Genomic DNA, 18,515 nt, shown 5'->3' on the forward strand with positions numbered 1-18,515 from the left:
CTTTCCATGGTGAGGTATCACAGGTTCAGTGACAGCAGGTCCCTGGCTGAAATACTGTTAACCTCTCTCTTTCCCCTAAGGCACCAAAGAATGAATTCTGGAAATTCTAAATAAAGCTCAGAGATCTAGATGAGCACTGATACCAAAAGACCACATATTTCACTACCTCTCATGTTTAATGAGCTACTTCATTGTGTAGCATACATGTTACCTAGCACTGTCAATTGAATGAAGATTTCTGCCTCATTTGGACCAACTCTCTGGTCAAGGTCCTCCACCTACCTGTGTCCAAGTCCACCAGAGCAGCCTGCAATTCAAGGCAGAGGCTCCCAGCTGGACCAACAGCACCTAGTACAAGAGTTGACCTAGTGTAAGAGTTGCCCAACTGCATCTGGGGACCATGCTGAAGCAATAGGCGCTTTGAAAAGCAAAATATTTAATGGCTGGTGAAAAACATCATTCACATGGAATTTAAGAGGTAAATGCATGTATGGAAGTGCCAGGCATGTGCTCTTGGCAAGGATACATTGTGGGAGAAGTAAAAAAAAATGGGAAGATTAACAGAATAGAAAGCCAACACATATTGCCCTCTGAGGAAGGAGCAGACCAGTGTCAGCGTCATTTGAGTTTTTTTTAACCCCATACCTTTTGTCACACATAACTGAAGTTCTGGAATATTTTAAAACACTAGCTGCTTTTGAAAAGAGGTCTTTTTTACTCTGGTAGATCACATTACAGACCAGAGACCACAAATTTATTTCAAGTTCAATTTTTTTGGTTTTCAAAATCACAAACTTCATTGCAAACATTCCTCCATGACTCCAAAATGGAGATATATGTCATATTGCTAAGAAATCTTTAGTTCCCAACATTATGAAGTATGAATTTTTCAGTTTAAGCCAACAAATGGCAATACTGCCCAATTTGAAAAAGGCTGCCTGACAGCTCAAGGAAGATGTTTTAGTCGGAATACACATGTAACCCAGCAGATAATGCTTCAGAAAAGCAGGCCAAGGCTGACCTCTACTTTTCCCAAGAAACTTCCCCTCTTGATCTCCACCCCCATCTCCTTAGAGGCCTGGGCTGGGGCTGGGGCTCAGACATTTCCCAGACTATGTTCTGCTGCTGGACCCAAGACACAGGCAGGCAGAGAACTGGGACAGAGTCAAGTCCCACCACACATTTTATGAATTACAGTGCCTGGGAGGCATCAGCTTTAAGGAGAGGCAAAGGCAGAGATAAAGAAAATGTGCAGAAAGTACATAAAGATAAATGTCTGTAAAAATCACTGTTGTTTTAATGCATTCCATATTGAGGAAATAAAAATGTGAATATTCTTGATGTTTTAATGGCAACAGTGTCCAGCTAAAACCTATTGTGCAACTAGACAATTATGCTGTTTTCATGCAAATGTTTAGAGTAGCTGATCCTGATACTCAATTACAATTTTAGGAAGCTGGGTTAGTGCAGCAAAACACCTTCTAAATACATAGCACATCACTTTTCCTCATGAAAGCTAATAAACATGAGGCAGATCTCCCATGGCCCAGCAGCAGTGCTTCTCTGCTTGCTGCAGGATTGTTCAGTGCTACTTACCTAGCTTCGGCCTTTGACCCATTGCTGGATGGAGTGATTCTCAGTTGTTCATTTGTCAGACTTGTGTTCAAATTCTGACTCTGATTCTTATGTAACCTTGATGAAGCTACTAAACCTATATAAGTCATAGTTTTCTTATCTATAAAATGGGGATATGATATTTTCTGTGTTGTGGGTAAGATTAACTGGTATACAATACTGCAGATCAAGACTTTAGAAGAGTATCTGGTACACTGTAAACATAAAATGTGAATAACCTATTATTATTACTAGTATAATTATTAATATTATCAGTATTATTATCTAGGGCTTCTCTCTATGACCTATTGCTTCTCAAAGTCATAGACTAGAAGGCAGGAGAACTACATTAGGGTTCACCTCTTTCTGACAAGTCCAATCTCCAGAAGATAATGTTTGGTCCTGAAATACAGTTCCAAAATAGTCAGGTAGATAAGTCTAAAATTAATTGTATTTTTAGGAACAAGTAGATTAACACAAATTTCCCACATTTTTAAATAAAAATTAAAATGAAGCCCATAAAGATTTTAGTATGTATACTTATCTCAAGGAAAAAATAATTCTCATAGTGGTCACACCGAATGAAAGTCAGATGATCATCAAATTAATGCTAAGATTTTAAAATGAAATATTGATTTCGTATTTGAATATATTAAATATATTTATATTTGAAAATGTTGATTTTTTTAAATTATTCTATCCAATTAATGCATAGTTACTTAACATTGAGAATATATTTGTTTGAGCATTCACCTGTTCATAATGATGTACCTATCCCACCTTGCAGAGGAACTTGGCACTTGCAAAGAGTAATATATTTTACTAGGTTGCTAGAGAGTCATTTCTAACAAGATCCAAAGTCTTACATCTGGCAGGAAGCAGAGGCAACATTTGAACCCAGGTGTTTCGGCTGCTAAAGCCGCCAGCTTTCCATGTCTTCTGCGTGTCTTGAAGTCTGTGAGGGCCTCAATAGTGCCTTGACCAGAGCTGGCAAACCTTGACTGATTTACTAAAAATTTGCTGATCTCTGTCATATGGGCTGAATATAGGAAAAACAAATTCTGCCTAATGCTGAACCAATAAGAAATCCTCAGAGGTTATGGAGTTTTGTAAGATTACTCAGAAATTCTTTTCTTATATGAAATACAGGAAAAAGCACTGATAGCAAATTTCTTTTCAGAGTCCATACCCCACATAAATATAGTATGGATATGATTTAACCTGAAAACCTAAACACTCTGGAACTAATATAACCTCCTTTGTTTTTAGACAGAATTTGCTATCAGGTAGACTCTATGCAAACACATTTCTTTACCAACTGCCATAAGGTCCTCTTACAAGATGAATTTGTTGTGGTTTGCGTGCCCAAAGACATCCAAAAGATATGAATACCTTTCCCTTTCTCCTGTGTTGAATGAATTCGCAACCACATTTTTCCTTTTTCTTTGTTCGATACAAACCTAAACCACAAATACTTGTCTTTGATGGGAAAAATCTGAAGTTTCAGGTAGTCAAAGCCTCAATCTCTTACATACTCCACTGCCAGAAATGTTAGGTCATGACCATCCCTCCAGAGAGTTGACATTTTCTTAGACACTAAAGAAACACATATACATTCAAAAGAAAACTCAATTTTGCCTTTTGAGAGTCCTGCAGAAACACATCATCCCTAACAGGCCATCTTCCTCATACATAACTTGTTTCCAAGCTGAAATATGGAACGTACATTCCCTGAGACGGGCCATGAGGCAATCAGTGTGCACTCACTGTCGACAATTCACAACATGACTGCAAACTTTACCTCTCGAGTTCTGCAATCTTCTTGTCCTTGTCATTCTTTTCATTCTCCACCTCCTTGAGGATCTCCAGCAACCGGTCGACTTCCGCCTGGGCCTTGCCACACTCATCACGGTAGTAAGACGCCTCTTTATCAAGCTGTTTTATTCGGTCAGCAAATTCAGGGTTCATCCTGGAGTCATCTTCAATATTATGAGCCTTCAACATTATATTTTTAAAGAAGGTAGTTAAGACAACAATTTAGAACAATATCTAGTGCAGCCACCAATGGCCCAGAAATTGACTTTGGAGAAAAACAATAATAACAACCAAGAATTATGGGTATACTGTCAGTTAAAAGCAAAATGAAAAAAAAAAATACATTTCAGCTACCTTAGAGCAATGTTGATTTTAAATTATATCACACTTTTGCAGGGAAGTTTCTTTAATGGGTGATATTTTGTTTCATTAGATAGTGTTCTTTTTAATTTTTTTGCCACCAAAAAGTGGGGGCTAGGTGCAGGTAGAGACTGTGATGTCTTTATTCCTGGTTATTTGGCAAGCAGAATTAAAATAATTCAACTCCTCACAGTTAGGGAGGTAATTCATACCAACTGCTTTCATTTATGATGTTAAGAAGCTGAGATAAAATAATATTAAATTATTTTTCCAAGAACTGTTAAGGGCATATATAAGCCAGGTAACACAGGAGACTAGCTGGCTACTCATTGAATACTTCATCCCGAGAAATTTCAGCAGAAGATGTAGTTTGAAAGAAAGACTTACAAGGGAGTAAGAGCTTTCCAGCTAACAGTCATACCCATAAATTCTTGTTCTCTTGATTAATTTTAACCTGAACCAGGAGGAGGATGAGCTAATTCGTGAACAAGCACACAGACGAGAATGCAAACATGCATGAATGGATGGCAGCTTTACACACAAGAATAGACACAAGCAACAACACAGCAACAACCCTGCAGAATAATTTGCAGCCAAAGTATTTGTGGGGTGTGTGTGTGTGTGTGTGTGAGTGTACTATGGCTTTTTTTTTTTTTCCCAAAATAAACTTTTGGCTGAAATATTCCCAGACAGATGGAAATAACACTGCACCGCAATGTTTTGCCTACCCCTTGTTTCCCATTATTCCTAATTGACTTCTTCAAAGAGCAGGCAGGGAAAAAACAAGTAGTTTAACAACAGTGCACATTCAACAGAGAAAGTTCAGAGAAGTCATATATGTATGTATCTCCCAAAATCCATTTGTGAATTAATAAAATGTCAACAATTTATTAAGACTTAAGTTGTGCTGCTGTCTTACTATACAGAGCGGATATTCATTGTGATTTTATACACTTTTTTTTTAATTTCAGGGAAAAAACAAGGCAAGCAAGCTACAGCTACTAGGGTCAAATGAATCATGCATGGTTAGAAAAATTAATACTATTACTACTGTTAGGTTGACAGTCTTTGCAATGATTTAGTAGAAAAAAATTCAAAAATTAGTATAAATAAAAATAAATTTCTTATTTATGACAAAATAATCATTTTTATAATAATACTTTTGCATGTAACATATTATTTAAGCATGAGGATAAAAGGTGAATAATTTGTTTTCATGTTCTTTAATCTAAGATTGCCTTCTTCAAGAAATAACTGTAAAGGAACATGGAAAAATGTAGCAATACAATATACTATCAGGTATTGATTCACACTCCTTTACTAACATTTACAGAAAATAATTATTTTCATTTATTTAATAGCATTTTTATTGGGTTTTATTATAATAAATTATTGAGCTTTGATGGTTTAATTAAAATAATCTGAAAGGAAATCTGAGCTAATATGCCCTTAAGAGTTTATCCACCTAGCAATTTTATTTTTGAATTAAGTAATGAATATTTAAGTTTGTTTATATTCAATTAAAAAACACATGTATAGACATTATATTTCCAAAAAAAATTACTCCATATACTTAACATCTATTTGTGATAGGAATCAGCTAATTACTGTCATATAAACAGAAAAGTAAAATGTATAGTTTCTAAATTGTTAAGAAAAAATAAAAATTTTGTAATAATTCCCTCCCATTTTTTAACTTTTTTACCACTATTTTATTGCAAATAAAACTTTCAAGGTGTTCTTTTCAAACTACCCAACAAGTGACATTAATATCTTTAAAAAAAGAATTAACTGAGTAATGAGTAGCTAGAAAAACTCATAAATTGATAAATATTCTTTTGATTACCTATTCCTGACTTGGGTTAAAATTCTTTTCTTGACTGATTTAAAGATTTACAAGAGCTAGCAGTTAGTCACTGTGGTTGTTTTAATTCTTATATGATTATCACCATTATTTTTAATAAGTGGATACAGGATAACTAATTGTTGAGACCCAGATTCTAAATCTACCCTGTGTCTTATGACTATGGACAAATAAATTAGTTTCTCTAAGGACCAAAAATAACTACAAAATGACAAACATGAGAAAGATATTATTTCTATTATTAATGACTATTACTGTATTTTTTTGGTCCCATAAGTGGGGTTAATGCACAGTTAATAGATCTAATTAATTTTCATCAATAAGTTACTGCATATGCTTTAGAGAAGCCTCCCTAATAAGTTTACAGAGAAAACAGTCTGGGAAGGGAGGTATGTGATCACTTCCCTTACGATAGATCTTTAAATAAAAGAAGATAAGGTAAGACCATATTTAAACATGGGGCAAAGTCAGATTGATTGGTTGTCTTTTTACCCCACTGAGTATGATTAAAGGATCTGTAAGATGTTTAGAAGTCTAGAAGGCCTACGGAAAAAACATGACTCAATCTAGTCTATATCACTCTTGACTCCCTGAGACAATGATGTTAGATGTTATTAAAATAAATACCACTGCCAAGTTTACAGCTGGCCTAAGTTTTGTTAGATGGTACTTATGGGTGATAATAAATTTTCCTTTTAAAAATAACAGACTACCTCAAGAATATATTTGAGTTAAATATGTCTTTCTATACATATGTCAACATGTACTGGTTTCTGAGCAAAACAATTCATGTGAAACCACCTTCAATATTGGTGCCAGAATTCTTGGAAGGGCTATTAAGCTTGTAAATAGATAGTATTTAAAAAGTTTTTAAGTCAACAGAAAGTTTCAAGAAAAGGTCATGTAGACACGGAAGAGTAACAGCAGTTTCTGGATCATTTATATGAAGATTCAAGGGAAGAGAGAGTTTCATATAATGGAAGGCTGGTGACTCCCAGATTTGTCCTGAGTAGTACACCAGAAGATACAACAGGTAACCAGTTCTGTACATCCTTCTCAGAGGATGGTCTGAAATTGTTAACCAGTATAGCATGAGCATGTTACTCTGTGATCTACAGACATGGGAATGATCCTATACTGAAGAAATAGAAAAAAAATGAGCTTATAAAATCAGTGCTTCCTTCAAAGTTAGAAGGGCAGAGCCTCCTCTAAAACTGGAGTAAGTACTTAATTTCTAGTTAGACAACAACATTTTCTTTCTTTAATTTTGCATCACTGTTTATTTTTTCACATTATATTGATAGGATTTCTCTTGCCTTTTTAAATTAAAACATGGGTTATTTACTCAGGACTAGCAGTTCCTGGTGGGGATCAAAAGTAGATAATAGATTTGGAGCTAATGTACTATGGACAAAATAATAGATATATTTGAATAACTCACAATTTGGACAAATTCCTACCAATCTGAACCATTTAAGACTTAAACCGAAAATAAAAGTATTGAATAGTTATTTCACTTTGTGGAAACTGATTTGAAACTTAGTTCTCCCAAAAGTTCAGGAAGAGATAGCCCATTCCATTCTTCCAAGGTGTATCAACTTTCTTCCTATCTTCATTAGATGAGACTCTAGTTCTTGAAAATGCAGACTGGTGGGTTTAAAAGCTTAAAATATAGCCAAGAACACTGTCACTTTCAAAGACATCCATCAGTTATTAAAACCAAAGGACTGTCAATGAGCATTCTTTTCTTAATGTAATTTTGCTGATTAAATAGTTCAGCTTAAAAGTACATCCAGTTTCTGGTTCTGTCTCAAGATATTTCTAGTAACTTAGAGAAACTCTCGAGCATCTCAGAGAATCACAGAAAACTGGGAAAAGAACATTTCTGAAATGTCTGTATTATATACTAGATCAGTACATTTTGAGGGCCCCCTCAATTATGTTTCTTGTATTTCCGTATGTAAGGAAATTTCCCCACAAATGGGAATAATCAAAACAAAGTTTGGAGCCTAACTGATGTGGGCAAGCCTTGGCATTTTGATGTGAACTGATTCTGAAAGCCTAAATATCAAGCACAAAAGAGAAATCTGGTCATGACTTGGGACAAGCAATATATAACAGCATCTAGTGGTTATTTTAATGAAAGAATTTAGAACTATTCAGGAAGTACAGAAAAAGTTCAGATTAATACTATATTCAAATACTATAGTTAATATTAATTTAAAGTTAAGAGTAAACATGGCAAAGGCCAAACCAGGGATTGATAGTATCAATAGGACAAATCGCAAATATTTATACTCCTTTTATAAAGTTGGTCATTGATTATTTCCAATAAAATGCTAGTTCATCTTTCCAAGCACCTAGAAATGAAAGAATTAACCAGAAATCTACTGTGAAACTAGGCACGGAATATTCAATTATAACATTTATATAACATTCTGTCTTTGAAATGGACCCTAACAATTTCAATAAAAAAATCTTTTCTCTCAAAATAAACACATGATTAGTCATGATCATAAAGTACAAGCAGAACATTAACAAATGAATCTGATGATTTTCTTCCATGCTGCTTGTGGGTTTTAACAATAATTTAATAGATTTATATACTGTAAAAATATGATTCTCATTTGCAGCACTCTGTGAGTTCAGGGTCTGTTAATAGAGCTTTGACATTCCTTACGTATCTTAATGGCAGAACAGGGTATATAAACTACTTCAAACATTATATTTGATTTTAATCTTCTAAAAGACATTCCAATATTCACATAATTCTGTGTTAAGAATGAAATATTACTTTAAAAACAAGGTGAACTACAGTTAAGGGTGACATAGGACAGTAACGTAAAATTTAAATTGTATTTTAAACTCAGTTAATAACAAATATAATAGCTGAGATTTAATAAAATATTTGGAAAATAACAATGTTGTATCTTTTAATCTTACACTATGTAGTTCTATAAGAAATTATTCTTTCATGATTGTAGCTAAGTATATCCAGAATATTCACACTGTACGTATTATAGCAACTATTCTAAAAATAAATTTATTCTCATAGTTGAAGCAAATAGGGTGTTTGTAAATAAAAAAGGTTGAAAGTACTTTTCCTATGTCATACATACACATAATAAAAAGAGTCAACTATAGGTTTAACACTGCTTAAGCCCTTGCAAGACAAAACTATAATTACTAATACTATGGAATTTCCTAAAATCACTAATACAGAGAACCGAGGAAATTATCAGGATTTTTAAAACAAACTATGGAACTTCAAATATTAAAGGTTATTTAAGCTATTAACTGGGTTCTTTAGATCTTAGAAGCTTGCATCAGAGTGAGTCATGTGTGTTTGTGTGTGTGCAAGAATTTACACCTGCTATGTGTATGCCCTGAAGTTTTTTTTTAATTAATTGTAATTTTTCATTTTGTTAGAGGGACTAGCCTATGAATGAAACAAATAATTTTCAGAAATAGGCTTTAAAAAGTCACTAAGAGAGGCCACTGAACCTAGAATGACTGTGAAAGCATTTGTAACCGAGCCCACCATGTGCTTGGGATTGCACAGTTACAATCACATCTAAATCAGGAGGACCTCACTGAACATTAACAAGATGTTTTTCTATCCAGACTGGAAAAATGCTTGGTCTTTTTCTTATGAACCTTACCTAAAATGTGATCCCTGTAAAGGAGGCATTTGCAAAAGAGATAGGATTTCAATGGATAATGACCAGGTGGGGGTACTTGCACATGTGGAGGAATATCAGAGGGGTCTCAAGTGAGCCCTGACCAGTAGCAAGGCTGCCCCTAGAGCCTCCAAATAAGCCATTTGCCTTATAGCAATGAAAGTATTATACAGAGCACCAAATTCAGGACCCAAAGGGTCTAAAGATTTATAAAAAGTTTATGAGACCTCTGGATATCAACTCTGGGCATAATAACCATTCAGGCTACAGCAAAGTAGGCATTTGAGACTGATGAAAAAAGCATACTATTTGTCTGGAATTAAAAACTAAGGAAAGAAAAAAATATCTCAAGTGAAGATAACCTGCACAGTATTTATGACAAGACAAAACTCCTCCGGGAATAGGCTGGCAGTTAAGCAGCAGAAAGGTTATTATTATAGAAATAATAAGGATACAAAGGCAAAATTATAGATTCCTAAAAAATGCATTAGAGTATCACTTAGTACAATGGTGTGGTTAAAGTAAAAATAAAGTTTTTTTTAAAAGTAGAATGTTTATTCAAGAAAAAACTGTACTCACAGGAGGACTTCAAAACTTAATTCTTATTTTCTCTGATTTACTTTAGTTTGATGGACATAGAACTGGCTGTCAAATTATATTATTTAATAAAAACAACTAAGCTATAATTCACCAAATTTTGTAGGGTGGCCCATATTTAAAACAAAAATGCAAAAACTGAAATTAATTTCCAAGTTACTGTTAAGTGCTTTGAAAATAAATGGAGAAATATTATAATCACAACAGCAACCCAAAGCTCATTTATATAGATATAATTAGGGATATCCTAAAAAAAATATCATGGGCCTATAATAAGAAAATGTCAAAACTTTACTGTAAAGGACCACTGAAATAAATACAAGTTGTATCAAGCTCATAAATGAGAAGCAATATTGGAAAGATATCCATAACCCTAAATGGATTGAATATAATTCAAAGTTAAAACACCAACAACTGTGCTTTTTATTGACAAAGTGATCTGTAAGTTTAGTTGGAAATATATATAATTAAAGAATAAGAATATTAAAACAAAAGAAGTAAAATGAAAAGCAGCAAGAATTAAGATAGAACTTGTTCACTGGATGTTTAAAAATGTTATAAACCACAATAACTAAAATTCTGACCCAAGAAACAATGGATATTGATTGCTGTTTATTAGTAAATAATAAAATAGTATCCAAATCAGTGAATAAAGAAAGAATTATTTGGAATAATTAGTGGACCATTTAGAAAAATATAAAGTTAGAACATAACCGCTTAACAAGAACCAAAAAAACTACAGACAAGGTGGCTAAAGGGATATAAAAAGAAACATTATAAAAATTAAATATAGGTAAATGTCTATTGTCAGAACTAGAAAATGACTTCTAAGCATAAAGGCAATGAGGAAATTCTAAAAGAAAACTCAGGTCAAGAACCTAAAAATAATTGTCTCTATTACAAAAATTTAAGATTAATAAAACATTGCCACAAATCTAGCAAAGATTTTGTATAAATCATAAAGTAACTCATACAAACCAATGAACAAAACAGTAAACTCAAAAGTCAGTACTTAAAATGACTTTAAAAAAGCCATTCACAAAAGAAAAACAGAAACAGCTAATAAATGTATTCAAAACTACAACCACACTAGTAATTAAAGAAAGGAAATTTAAAATGAGAACAAAACCCTCCACTTATCCATTTTTGAAGTCACAGAAAGTGACAGCTGTCAGTGTTGGCTGCTTGGTGGCAGAAAGGCCACGGTAACTTGCGTGCTTGAAGAAACGTATCTTGGTAAAACTGCTCTAAAATGCAACATAGCAGGAACGATTAGGAACTTTTAAAAATCAATGGCCCAGGGGCCTCCCAGGTGGTGCAGCGGTTGAGCGCTGGGCTGTGAAGCTGCCCACAGCCTCTGCAGTGCCGGTTCAATCCCCCGCCACCAGAGAGGGTCCCACATGGCACGCAGACCTCCGCTGCTCCCCTCAGCAGTGTACTTCGGTCCTTCTGCTACTCTGCTCCCCACTCTGGCTCTGGTGAATTCTCTCACCCTCCCGCGCTTCTGACTGTACCCAGTGCATGTATAAACAAAACAAACAAACAAATAAATAAATAAATAAAACATGCCTCTATTAAAAAAAAAATCAATGGCCCAGGAATAAATTCTATAAAAATAGTAAATGTGAGAAAATTAATATGGAAAGATGTCCTTCAGAGCATTATTGATACTGGTAAAAAAAAAAAAAATGGAAGTGTGGGAAAAATTACCACATTAGAGCAATGAGTAATAGAATGGAATATCATACAACCAATCAAACAGTATCTCAGAAGAATAGTTTATTACTATTCTTAATTACTATTAAGTAATAGTTAATTACTATTCTGGTGGCCCATCACCAAAAAAAAAAAAAGGTATAAAACTGAAAAAAAAAAAAATCAACAGTTTGCCACAATTTGTTGATAAGAAACAGAATGTTCTATGTGAAATAAAGAAAGAAGAAAAACAAAGTAAAGACAGACGGAGGAGGGAAAACAGCAGTAACAAAGTACAACCAAAAGATGTCTGGATTGGGAACAACCCAATTATTCCTAGTAATTATCTCTGTGCAGTGATATGTTCCACTAATTTTATTTCCTCTTACGTCCTTGCGCACTTTCGCAAATTCTCCACTTTGACCATATATTATTTTTATAACCCCCAAAAAAAAGACTATTAAGGATAGAAAATCCATCATGCTGCATTCATATCAGTCCAAATAAGAAGTGGACCACAGAATATCAGCAGACAAGGGAATTAAAATAATGAAGATTTAAAAAATAAATAAATAATAAATAAATGAATGAATAAATAAATAAATAAAATAATGAAGATTTGGCTATATTTCCAGGACGCCTAAGCAATGTGGTAGTTCAGTTAACCTAGGGAGAAGTCAGTCACCTAGAGGAATTATGCCTTGATGGTGGATGTGTTGTGGTAACATACACTTGAACAGTGTGATCTCTGTACCTCTAAATCATATATGATGTTGTAAACCAATGGTATTTAACTAAAAATAAATTAAAATTTAAAAAAATTAAACAACTGTAAAGTTTGCTTATGTATCTTCAAGCCCTATCACTGGAATGAAATGAAGGCAAAGTTCAATTCCCCTGCCATCGACATTTCTGGAAATTGACTAAAAGTTAACAGAGTGACCTATTCTGGCAAGGATGTTAAGCTCCTGGTAAGGATGTTATGGGTCCTGGTAAATCTTTGCTGCTGCAGAGACAAAGCCCTCTCCATTTGTCCTATACACTTCCAAAATGTAACATATTTAGGTTTTCTTTTGGTGCTTACCTAACCAATGTGGGATTAATTTGTACCTTTTTAAAACTATCTAAAGAAAACACTTATTTTTCCCAGGATCAATTTTCAAGTTTAATGATATTCCAGTTTTGTCCATCTTTCTTGACCTCTTCACTGTCGTGAGCCTGTGTATTAATGCTTCCATCCAAATGTTAGGAGAATGAAAATCTGGATAATTTTTAATGCTCTGCTAAAAATCATATTTTGAAAAAGAGGTTACTAAAGATTCCCCAACAGGGCTTGAGGAATTCTGTTTGTAAGAATAAAATCTGCCAGGCCTCCATGTGGTGCAAGGGGTTAAGCACAACACTTGGGAAGCAATCTACAGCCTCTGTAGCATGAGTTTGATCCCCAGCCAGGGAGCAACCCACATGGCGCAGCAGACCTCTCCTGACACGCCCACTGCTTCCCTCAGCAGTGTATTTCAGTCAGTCTGTCTGTTCTGTTCCCCACTCTCTCTGGTGAATCCTCTCACCCTGTGTACAGGCCAGCATACAAGAGCTGGCCTGTACCCCAGCTCTTGTATGCATAAATAAATAAATAAATCCTTAAGAAAAAAAAAAGAGAATAAAATCTGCCTTAAAAAATGGCAATGAAGACAAAATCTAATTCAATGTACCCAAGTATCTTGTGTATCTTGCTTCAGTATGTCCTGAATTGATTTCTTTATCCATGCTATTCCTTTTTTCCCATGAAGGGAATTAACAAATAGGAGGTAATTTAGAATTTATGATAACATTTCTGCCAAATGACAAATTTTGATCACCTTTATATAATGTTCTCAAAGTAATCCACTTGAATTGGAATAAAACAAAACAAAAAACCCCTCCTTCTTTAATAAATTAAAGAAACTACTTCATATAATACACTACTGCACATAGATTAAAAAAATGAAAGGGGCATCTGTACCATTTTCACCTATTTTTACTAGTTACCTATTTTTTTGTACTATTATCCTATAATCATAATTTCTACTATCTGCTATTAGGAGGCTATATTTTAGTTTGTCTTCAGCCAAATGACAAGTTTTTAATTCTCACAAAACACACCATATTGTTAGGCACTTATTGCTCTTAAAGAATATGCTCCTAATTTTAAAGACTAAACCTATTTTAATTTGTCACTTGAATGTACCATCCATGAGGTGTTTTCCTCTTTATAAATGCTATCCCTATGGGCATGGATAATTCTGTGTTTGAGGATCTAAGAAAAATTCCATGATTCTAGACCTGCAGTTGACATTTGCTTTTCTATAGCCTTAGAATTGAAGGAGGAAGTAATATCAGAGTGGTGATATTTCCTTGAGTTCTCAATTTTTTTTCATTTCACATTCAAAAGAAATGGCAGTGGCCTCTGCACAGGTCATTTCCTTTGACAGAACAGAAATGGGAAGAGATTCATAAATATTTTTGAAACTCCCCAAATGGCACACTGTGACTTGTGTTCAAATGGATCCTCATGCTTTGATATGTTACAGCGGGAACTTTCAGAAATGACTTACTGGATTGTACATCTGATTGAACAACTGCTCAGCTTGCTACATTGCAAAGTTGGGGAGGCATTGAAGCACAGACAGGGAAAGAGGAAAGATCCAGAAAAACAGCATTAGCTCAACAAATCCAGTGCATTTGCACAGACGAACTGGTTATTAAAAAAAGAAGAAATTTCAGTTTCTAAACATTCCACAGTGAAAGTGAGAGACTCTAGGGAAATAGAAATGTTGACTTTGGCTCCTAAAAAAGAATAGCTGGAATAAGAAATTTAAGGTTTGTGTTACTTTCCCTTTCTCAAGTTAAATAACCCATGAAATAAAGAAAGCTGTCCACTTTTGATGATACATGAAGTGCTGGCCTCTAGCAATGAATCAGAAGAAGTACTTTTGGCCAAGTCTGCAATTTATTACCTGAACTTCAAAGACGGTAATAATAAAAGATTAATTAAATCTTATCATTGAATTTATAGCTTGTCTGAATTTTTTATTCAGTCTAACTTTAGAAAAATATAGATCAGCAAACAGCAGGTTAGCAATAGCAAAATATCAGTAAACAAGACATTATTGTATTAACAGTAAATGAAAGAAGAAAAAGTTTTAGTCAGCAGGAAGAATAGAAGGAACCGAAATATAGTGGTTATCTATTGCTGTTACCAGTTTCTATTCTTAGTTCATAATTATTAAAAAATATAAAATTTAATGACTATCTTACTATCCTTCTACTATCCTACTATCCTTCAAGTAAACTTTAGAATCTGTAATAGTGTCATGTCTAATATGTGTAGAATTAAATATTTGTGGATTTAAATGCACTAAATATTTTAAGTAGTATTCTCAAGCCATAATATCTTAAATACTTGTATCATTAATTTGGGACTTAATACTAAGGTATAGAAGTTAAAATATTATAGGAGCTTTTAAGTTACTTTAAGTTAAGACATAGACGTCTCAAGAGTGAATTTGCTGTTTCCTCAGCCTTGATAAAGGAAATGACAGTTTTACTATGGTTAAAAAAATAAAACCCTTCTTCAAAGATGATATCAACTGGAAAATTACCAAATAGCACAAATCATAACATTTGGATTTCTCCTGTTCCTCAAGTGATTTCTAATCATATAAGATGAATTTACTTCTATAGATTGAATACCAAATATGCTTTTGAAAGGTAAAATAACCCACACATGACTAATCAGATCCTTCTCAACTCCTAGATGTCTAGTTAAGATTAATGTGCATTTATAAAACACACTCATAACTAGTAGTTATGCATTGTTTGGATAGTGTCATTTGTCAGCCTCACTAATATCAGTAAAGATTTCATCTCACATGACTACTTGATTGCATTGTTTTTAAAAGATGGACTAGAATGTGTAAAGCATAATTCCTTTTCTGCCGGTAACCTTTAAAAAAAAAAAAATCACAAAGTATTTGGTAATGTCTTCAATTAGCAGAGGAAAGTGTTAAAAAGAACTATGTGTATGAATGTGCTCCATAAACTTTTATGTAGAAATTCACCTTGCCAATTTCAAGCATTGTTTATAAGACAAAGCAAATTTAAATCACCATTTGGATTCCATTGTCACAGACAGACAAGATTTCTGTTCAGTTAAACACATCTACAGTGTTGTGTATTTTATGGCAAAAATACCTGGACTCTTGCAAATCTTGAGCAAAACTCCATTGGGAATTCATGGTTTATTTATGACATAATAAAACTATTATGTTTTCAGCTTTCATTTAGTAACCCTTTATATTTTATTCACAAGTCACATACCCTTTTATTTAAAAGGCGGCCCAGACACTCCTTAAGCTTTAATAGCTGCTTATTTTTCCATGAGTAAATGATGTGTTTATATGTATATTCATATACTGTTGGCTTATATTTTCAAATATTTCATGTAGATCTCAATTCTTTTTAAGGTGATGGGTACTTGGGGTTTTTACGGAACTATTTATTAAAAGAAATTAAAGACTACTGAAAAAAAGTATTTTAAATGCTTGAATTTAGTTGATGTTACATGGCCAAAAATAACAAAATAGCATCTGCAGGTTAGGTATAAAAATATTTAAATTATAATTACCTTATTTAATCACACTGTACTATGCATTTAGGAGATAGTATAAGCAAAAATTATTTACATACTTTGAAATAAATTATCTTTTTATAAACTAAATAGGCCCTTTACAGCAAGACGACCAGACTTGTTACTTCAATCCTGGAGATGTGGCAGAATGTTAGAATGTTAGAAAGAATGCTAAAATGTTTATGGGGATTGGTCTGTGAATTTTAGTACATGATGTCTACCTGAGAGTCTAAGAAAACCACATGCTCTAAGTGGTTTCTTGGGTGAACCATAGCTATGTTGAAAGAAACTAAATTGAACTGCATAGATGTTGATTTATTAAACTAATCTAGACATGTACCTGGAAATGATAAGCAGAAATCCATGAGCCTCTTCTTTTTAATTACTAGAGGATTTCAAATTCTATAGATCATTCTTATGAAAAGGAAGAAATAATATATAGGGTGCCCTCATCTCCATAATGGCACCTCAGAGTTGATGAAGGGCAATTTTCATGCCCAGGTCTATTTGAGATCCTCCCTCTTCAGGACTCAGCACAATGCAACTCAAGTTAGAAAATATGAAAGATGACCATAAGGGAGATAGTGAGATTTTCTTGTTCATAGAGCTATCTTAGAGACTGCCTCATAATTACAAAACTACTCATTAAATAAAAAAGAACCCTTCATAGGTCATTTCTTACTATGTCTATGCATGTAGGACATACTACAGAACACATTCATAAATATATATATATATATGTCAAGAATACATATCACACACCCAGTGCATAAATAGCCAAGTCAATCTCCACTTAAACATTCTCACATGGACAATTTAAGTTCTTTTACCCAATATTCAAGATTTCTTCTTAACTAGATATTGTTAAGTGAGATGTTGAGTGAATTTACAATTAGATTTTGCAATACAGAAATTTTCTGGCTGTTTTGTTGTAAAGGAATTTGATCTATTTCTCTTTTTCTGTATTAGTATGGAAACTTCGTCAGTGTGAAATTTCTCAGGATAATTTCCTATAGTATAGTGGACACAGAATAATCACATTTCTGTTCTATATTGCATCATACAAAACAGTATATTAAATTTTAAAATATCCAGAAAAATTGCTTCACAGATATTATATGCTTTTACATCTCTATCATTTATGTCATATATTTTCATAACTTTAGCAAATAAATCCCCATTCCAGTGCGCTATGAGTTACACATTGTCAAAATTTATTATGCTTTACTTGATTGTTTAGATTCTTACCACTTTTGAATAAGTTTATAAATTGTCAAGGGGAAACAAAATGCTTAAACTCATAATGTTATGAGTTTTATGTGAACAATGAGTGCAGACATACCAAACAACACAGGGAAAAAGTCAAAGGAACAATGCATGACTGGAAATGTACTCCACAAAAATGTCCAGTTCAGAGAAAACATGTTAATGTTGCAATTTTATGATTCTGCTTTCTTTTCTAATGCCTTCCACATACAACAAGTTTTCTTATCAACTAACGCCATTTTGGTCAAGTTTAAATAGTCATCCCACTGATATTCTAGGGAGTTGGCTATGTTGGTAAACTTATAAAAATATAATGTTGTTAGGTAAAGTTTTGCAAAATCCCAATACAACATTTAACCTAAGTTACTTCTGAAAGAAATAAAGGTTTATCAAGATATAAGAGGGCCCCTAGAGTCTTTAATCTTCTGTAAACATTTCCACTGATCTTTTTTGATGACTGAGATTTGCCCAGAGAAACGGTTAGTTTTTATGATATTTTTCACTTCCACTACTATTTTCATCTATTTGTCAAGTTTTTTTCAGGCAGGAAACTTAAGATAATTTTTCAGGTTCACAGACGGATTTGATGCATACTTCTTAGGAATAAAGTTAAGAGTGTTTAATTAATTCTTTTACCAGCAGACAGCAAAAGATAAGGGCTTTGTTTCTTTTGAAAAATGTCTCCTCCTTTCCTATTTTATAAATTCATTGTAAAATAAGCATATTTTTCTTAGACTTCACTTACCTTTTTTAACTGTGCTTCCAATTTGCTACATTCTTCTTTCTTTTGTTCAATGGCTATTTCTAGAGATTTTAATTTGGAATCCCTTTTCAGTCCTGCTGAAGCTAATGAAGATGCATGTTCCTTGAGGTCAATTAAACTAGACTGAAAGGAAAAGAACACTGGTAAGTTAAACACTTGGAATTGCTACTAGCTATGTCTTAAATTTGAATA

The 18,515-nt window shown here is 33.4% G+C and overlaps 1 protein-coding gene across 4 annotated transcripts in view; it reads right to left on the bottom strand.

Annotated features, from left to right (window-relative positions):
- The window catches only part of ERC2 (ELKS/RAB6-interacting/CAST family member 2), an 847,094-nt gene that overhangs the window by 435,509 nt on the left and 393,070 nt on the right, over positions 1–18,515 (bottom strand). For all 4 annotated transcript variants that reach the window (XM_054694730.1, XM_037501575.2, XM_054694735.1 and 1 more), the window contains 2 exons: positions 18,306–18,446; positions 3,416–3,609 (listed from right to left, as the gene is read on the bottom strand). In XM_054694730.1, coding sequence (XP_054550705.1) covers positions 3,416–3,609; positions 18,306–18,446 — 335 coding nt within the window. The remainder of the gene's footprint in view (positions 1–3,415; positions 3,610–18,305; positions 18,447–18,515) is intronic.

The sequence above is a fragment of the Talpa occidentalis genome, unplaced genomic scaffold, assembly GCF_014898055.3.
Source record: "Talpa occidentalis isolate TD23 unplaced genomic scaffold, MPIMG_talOcc4v2.1 talOcc4.10, whole genome shotgun sequence".
Lineage (NCBI taxonomy): Eukaryota > Metazoa > Chordata > Mammalia > Eulipotyphla > Talpidae > Talpa > Talpa occidentalis.